We start from the raw sequence: 5,767 nt of genomic DNA, 5'->3' as shown, positions 1-5,767 counted from the left end.
TGCTATCAATTCACTACAAGAAGAGGAGAAGAAGAAACTGAACTTCAAAAATAATCTCACTTTGGAAAGAGCATATGCTGTCACTGACAACAATAAGAAGTGTGCTATTTGTGGAAGAACCAATCATCTCACAAAGAATTGCTTTATTAATAACCCTTGTATACATTGTGATAAAATTAACCATCCACCACAAAAATGTTATTTTGAAGACAAGAAAAAAAAGAGTAAAGAAAAAGCCAATCTTGTCACTGTTTAAAAACAATAATTTTGTTGATCTTGATTATGATGATAAATCCTATGCTTTCTAGTTCACTCTTTCTTTTTGGATTCTAAAACCTTGTCTTTTATCTTATATGACCTTGATTATATTATAAAGAAATATACACATCCAATGTCATTAAAAAAAGACTCTATCTCATTGTTGTATTAAGAGAGATTACTATGTATAAGCCCATGTATTGAGTGTCTTTCACAAGTTTAGCTTTAAAGAAAAATTTATTGACAATAATCCCAACTTCTAACCTTTTCAAGTATTTTGCATAAGATATCTTTTAGTCTAAGATCAAAGATGAAATCTACCACCAAATGCCATAGGTAGTGATGTCACCCCGAAAATATATCGTCACGTTGAGTATAACTCTCATGGCTATATAAGCACTGTATACAAGCTCATTTAGATCAATGCAATCAAGTCTATTTTTATTATGCCCATAAATTTTAATAAGATGTTCTCCAAGATTGATTTGAGATCAGACTACCATCAAATTCGTATACAGGGTGAAATTTTTATGACATTCAATCCCTTCGTACTTCCTAAACATAAGTGTGGCTATCTTGAGCTTCTTTGAAACATTTTTGTTCAAGATTCAAACCCTAGAAGACAAGGTGACATTCTTGGCTACGTATGAGATCATTATTATCAAAGCATTGGTTCAACTATAATGATGAGTATGGCCATTATGTAGACAACACTCAAGATAGACTCAATAGCATTGAGGCATCTTTTCATTCAACCCATTGCGTGTGCATTCATAGTCCCTCTCATGTTTACATCTACTCATGTGATTAAGTGTTGTGATGAATAGAATCATAACATAGAAAACACTCAAAAATGAATAGAATCAAGGTATCCTCTCTTATTCAAACAATACTTAAAAAACATAGGGCTATTCACATGTGCAACTTCAACCAAAATTGGGAAAGATAAAAATACACCCCTCGCTTTACTCAATCTTATGAGAGCAAACAATGCAAAAAGCAACCATGAATTAATGCACGGCTTGTAACTGTTGTTCTCTACCTAAAGCAGCAACCAAGTTTATAGATCCCAAAACAAAACACAGGCAACTTAAAGAGCAGCCATTGCAGACATGAAGCTTGGAAACTAGTCCTCATAGGTTCAGGTAAAAGTTGAATTTTAGCGCACGACATTGAGCAGTACAAGATACAGAAAGTTTTGCAACTACAGGTTCTCAAAAGTGGCATCTCAGAGCTCCTTTAGCACAATGCTAACCATTGGTTGGGCTCACGAGCAAGGATGAAGGAACCCTTTTTACAAGCTTTGATAAACTCAAACCAAGAGCCAGAAAAAGGAACATGGAAAAAAGGCTCAAACTATGACCATACTTGGCAATGACCACTTGTCAAGTCCAAGGAAAGGAAGAGATTATTGGGCTTCGATGAAAAATTTTCGCATTTTGGATGACAAAGAATAGAATGTACAACTCATCAGCACTAGTTTTGTAACCTAAACACTCAAGCTACAGTACAAAAGTATCCACTGTCCAGCCCATCTTTTAAACCATAGGAGCATTTTTCATAGAATTGTCCCACTAAAGCTAGCCTGTGGTCGTATGATAACCACTAATCCTAATATCACAACTTTGCAGTTGGAAAATTTGAGGCCTCCATTTAAAATTAAAAAGTGCAACCAGACTCTGCAATTGATAACAAAGTGAGATTCAAACTAAACCTACTCCGAATGCCTCAAAAGCAAGGTGTGTATAAGCCAATGACAAAAAAGCTTACGCTGGGCACAAACTTTGAACACCATATTCCCCACCTAATCAATCTTCTGAGCTAACACCGACTTGATGCTACTCATCAAAACAGCCATTCCTCCAGCAGCTCATGTGGACTTCAGCTTAGAAGTCCATTTGCAAAACGTGTTCCCACTTCCTTGTGAATGCCATTACAATCCAAGGTGGCAGATCCACCCTTCGCAGGCCATTGCTCACTTGCCTGGTATGAGAAAATCTTCTGGACATAAAACAGCATGTATGCCTGAGAAGCTCTCACCACATCCTCGCTAACTTTACAGACCCAAGAATCATCACATCTGTACCAGAGTCCTCCTAGGTGCAGATATGTGATGTAGTGACCAGACTCCAGCTTCCCTGAATGTGTGACCACTGCAAATAGCTCAAACTCAGATGGGTTCATGCAGGTCACTGTGGAGTCAGCCTCTTCGCCATCTGTGAAAAGAAGCCTGTTCCCATGCCTTGAGCGCACAATAGACGAAGAAAGGTAAGGGGCCATGTCCAAGGAAAAAGGGAACTGTACATATCGATCAACCTTCTGGGGCATGTTGCGAATGGCAGAGTGCTCAAACCTCTTAATGTGGAGACACAACACGAGAGGCAGCTTCCTTAAAGACATCTGTTTGACAAATTCTTTTGGTGCCTTACAGTCTTGACAGTAAAACTTCTCATTGGAACCTAGCCTCTCTGACCTGGTAAAGCGGTCTAGACATCCATGCAAGGTCGTCCCTAAGCCCAAGCTTGTCGTCAATTGAGCCCCTCTGCCAGATCGTCCAACCTCCCCATTGCTGAGGTTAGAGTCTGAATGTAGTCTACATGTGCCAGAAGCAGGCTCCAAGTCCAAAGAAATGTCAACACAGGGATCATATGTTGTGGAGCTAAAACCACAGACTGTACATGTCACATCAGACCGCAAGAGCCCAGAGAAGACCCGGTGGACAATGCACTCACAGTCTCCATCACCTGCACTGCCAGAAAAAAGGGAATTCAACTTGTCAACAGTCAATTTCTAATACGAACATACCATACAAATGACATTCTGCTGCAATCAGTATACTTAGCCGAATGAGGATTCTGATGAAATACCTCTTGTTCCTCTCTGCCAAAGATGGATTTGCCACATTCGCATGGATCCCGTCAACAGCTGAGATAAAGAACTCGTGGGCATCCTGCTGCTCATAACCAGCCAGATTTGCTGCATGCTGCCACCAGCTGCAAAACAATGCAGGAACATTGATAAAGTGGACGCCTAGATGCAAAGTTAACAGTACTGATTGAATACCAAATTGCATGAACTTATGGGGGAAGGACCTGTACAGGAACCCGGCAGGGCTGTATGGTGAGTGATCTCCAGAGAAAGCTGCCGAGTAGATGGTGTCCATGTCACATCCGAGACATAGGTGGGGGCCTTTCTCCTGGCAAGCCCTACGGTTGTGACGGTCACTGAGGAAGTAGTTTCTGAGGGGGGGAGTGTGGAGAAGGGCTTGGAGGACAGAGTTCATGAAGCAGGTGTTGCCCAGGTTGTTCAGGCCGCGCAAGCCCCATGGCAAGAGGGGGTCACGATGGAGCGGGGTGGAGAGCTTGGTAAGGAGGTACTGTTCTCTGGGTGTGGGCACCCATGGGCGGTACTGAGCTTGTTTCCTCCTCTTGCTTCTGGTATCCGGCCGCTTGAGCAGATCCACATCATCACCATTGGTGAGCTTCTTGTTCTGAGACCTGGAGGCAACCGATTGGGCGCAGATCACCGTGCGGTCAAAATCTGGGTCGTACATTTGGTCTCTGCAGATGCAGCAGAAGAGCTCTGCGCGCTCCACATCGATCGCGAGGTCGTGACCAGGTTTTTCCTCGGCGTGGGTAAGGGCGTGGGCGGCGTCGGGCGCTGTGGTGGGCGCCCAGCAGCCGATGGCAGCGCAAAGGAGACAAGCGTATAGCCGCCCATGGGTCCGCCCGCAAACGCAACATTGCGGCACCTCCTTCCCTTCCTTGCGAAGAGTGGCTCTGCCCAGGGCTCCACCCCTGATGCATCTCTGCAGCACCCGTAACCCCCTCGCCCCGTGCTTCGCCCGGTAATCCACCACATGCTCGCATGGCCTATAGGCTTCTGCTGCCTCTTCCACAGCGCCTCTCTTCCGAAGAGCCATCTCATGCGCGGCGAGGCGGCCGCGCTCCTCCTCGCTTCGGCTGCTGCGATCGCTCTATCACCCTCCTTCCTACGCATCAGCGATAGCTTGGCCCTCGATCAAGAAAAAAAAGAGCAACTCCCGTCTTAGTGTCGGGTTAGAAATAGCCCGCGAGTAACGCAATGCCGCCCCAATTGTCGGATTATAAATGGCCCTTCACCCAAAGCCCTTTCTACTGCGAGCGTACAACGCAACGACGGCTATAAATAGCCCTGCACCCAAAGCCCTTTCTACTCCGACCAAACGATCACCGCAATGCCGCCCCAATTGTGATTCAGAACCGTGGAAGAGGCGATGGATCTTCAACATCGCCTTGAAACAACAGTCATAGAGCCAACTTTAAGGGCCTCGCACAGAGAAGCGAAACGAAGAGGCAAATGGAGATTAAACAAGAGAAGAATGGCGGTGTGCGTTTTTAGAGTTTTTAATGGAACGGAGAAAAAAAGAAAATACCTTTTTTGTGCACACGAGCTCTAGCCCAAGTGGTAATGCACAAATTTAAAAGAACATCAAAACACCTATTTCTCTACAGTTGCTGCTTCAACACTTCTAAATCGAGCAATCCTAGTATTTGTCCAACGGAAGGGAAAGTCCGTGAACTAGCAACCGTAGCCCTATACTTTTATTTAAAGTTGTAGAGCATGTGTATGTGTATGGCATGTGTGGCTTCCGAACCCGACACTAGCATGATATAATTAAACCGGTTTTCATTTCCCATCATTGATCCGTAGCTAGGAGCTTTTGAAGAGATTCTCTTTAACAAATTTAAAAGAATATCAAAACACATGTAATTTACACCTATCTCTATAGTTGCTTCTTCAACATGTCTAAATCCAGCAATCCTAGTATTTGTCCAAGGGAAGGGCAAGTTTGTGAAGTAGCAATCATAGCCCTGTACTTTTCTTTAAAGTTGTAGAGAATGTGTATGTGTATGTGTCTATATGTGTGGTGGTGATGGGTGGGGGGGGGTGTCACTTGAAAGCACAACCAATATAGATATAGACAAATACACAAGGAAAGAGGTATTGCTTAGAAGCTAAGGGTGTCAAATATAGGAAAAAGGTATTGCTTAGAAGTTAAGGGTATTGATTAGAAGTTACTGAAATTTGATTGAATTGTTGTGAACTAATCAGCAAATCAAAAAAGCATAGGAAAGCAACTACTCATGGTAAAAGATGGGCCATGAGTATTACAAAATAGTTAAAATGGTCTTTTAATTAGAGATGTGAAATCAACAACTAAAAGAAAGGGATAATCTTTGTTTTTTTATGCTGCCAAACAAGACTTTGCAAGTAAGGGGAAAAGCATTGTTACCTGTCACCTTTTGAGATATCAAGCTCAACTAATGTTGTGGTCATGGATGACCCACTGGGGTGAAAGCTTCCGCACTTACATCACTGCTAGGTTGGTGAGATTATGGGCGCAATATGTTGCCAGTGGTTTATAGGCTGTGTGACAACCACTTTAATATATTACAGCTATGGCATAGTTATAGCGCTAACTCATGTAGTCAAGTTCACACTATGGACCAACCTTTATTGTTATAGC

The 5,767-nt window shown here is 43.1% G+C and overlaps 1 protein-coding gene across 1 annotated transcript; it reads right to left on the bottom strand.

Moving 5' to 3' along the window:
* Positions 1 to 1,889: 1,889 nt before the first annotated feature.
* LOC147641487 (ubiquitin C-terminal hydrolase 22-like) lies at positions 1,890 to 4,815 on the bottom strand. Its single transcript, XM_086782762.1, has 3 exons — positions 3,351 to 4,815; positions 3,126 to 3,251; positions 1,890 to 3,007 (listed from the first exon to the last, which is right to left on the bottom strand). Exons 1-3 carry the CDS (start codon positions 4,178 to 4,180, stop codon positions 2,140 to 2,142), a joined length of 1,824 nt encoding a protein of 607 aa, XP_086638888.1. The 5' UTR covers positions 4,181 to 4,815; the 3' UTR covers positions 1,890 to 2,139.
* Positions 4,816 to 5,767: the final 952 nt, after the last annotated feature.

The sequence above is a fragment of the Cibotium barometz genome, chromosome 1, assembly GCF_041138505.1.
Source record: "Cibotium barometz isolate CiBa-2024 chromosome 1, ASM4113850v1, whole genome shotgun sequence".
In the NCBI taxonomy this organism is placed as follows: Eukaryota; Viridiplantae; Streptophyta; class Polypodiopsida; order Cyatheales; family Cibotiaceae; genus Cibotium; species Cibotium barometz.
The sequence above is the reverse complement of the archived record's forward strand: the minus strand, read 5'-3'. Positions and strand labels throughout refer to the sequence as shown.

Excerpts from the sequence above, each read along its gene's own strand:
- LOC147641487 (XM_086782762.1), bottom strand. The coding sequence starts at position 4,180 with ATGGCTCTTCGGAAGAGAGGCGCTGTGGAAGAGGCAGCAGAAGCCTAT. Across the intron at positions 3,252-3,350 it reads CCTGCCGGGTTCCTGTACAG|CTGGTGGCAGCATGCAGCAA; the intron begins GTCCTTCCCCCA and ends ATTGTTTTGCAG. Across the intron at positions 3,008-3,125 it reads TTGGCAGAGAGGAACAAGAG|TGCAGGTGATGGAGACTGTG; the intron begins GTATTTCATCAG and ends TTTTTCTGGCAG.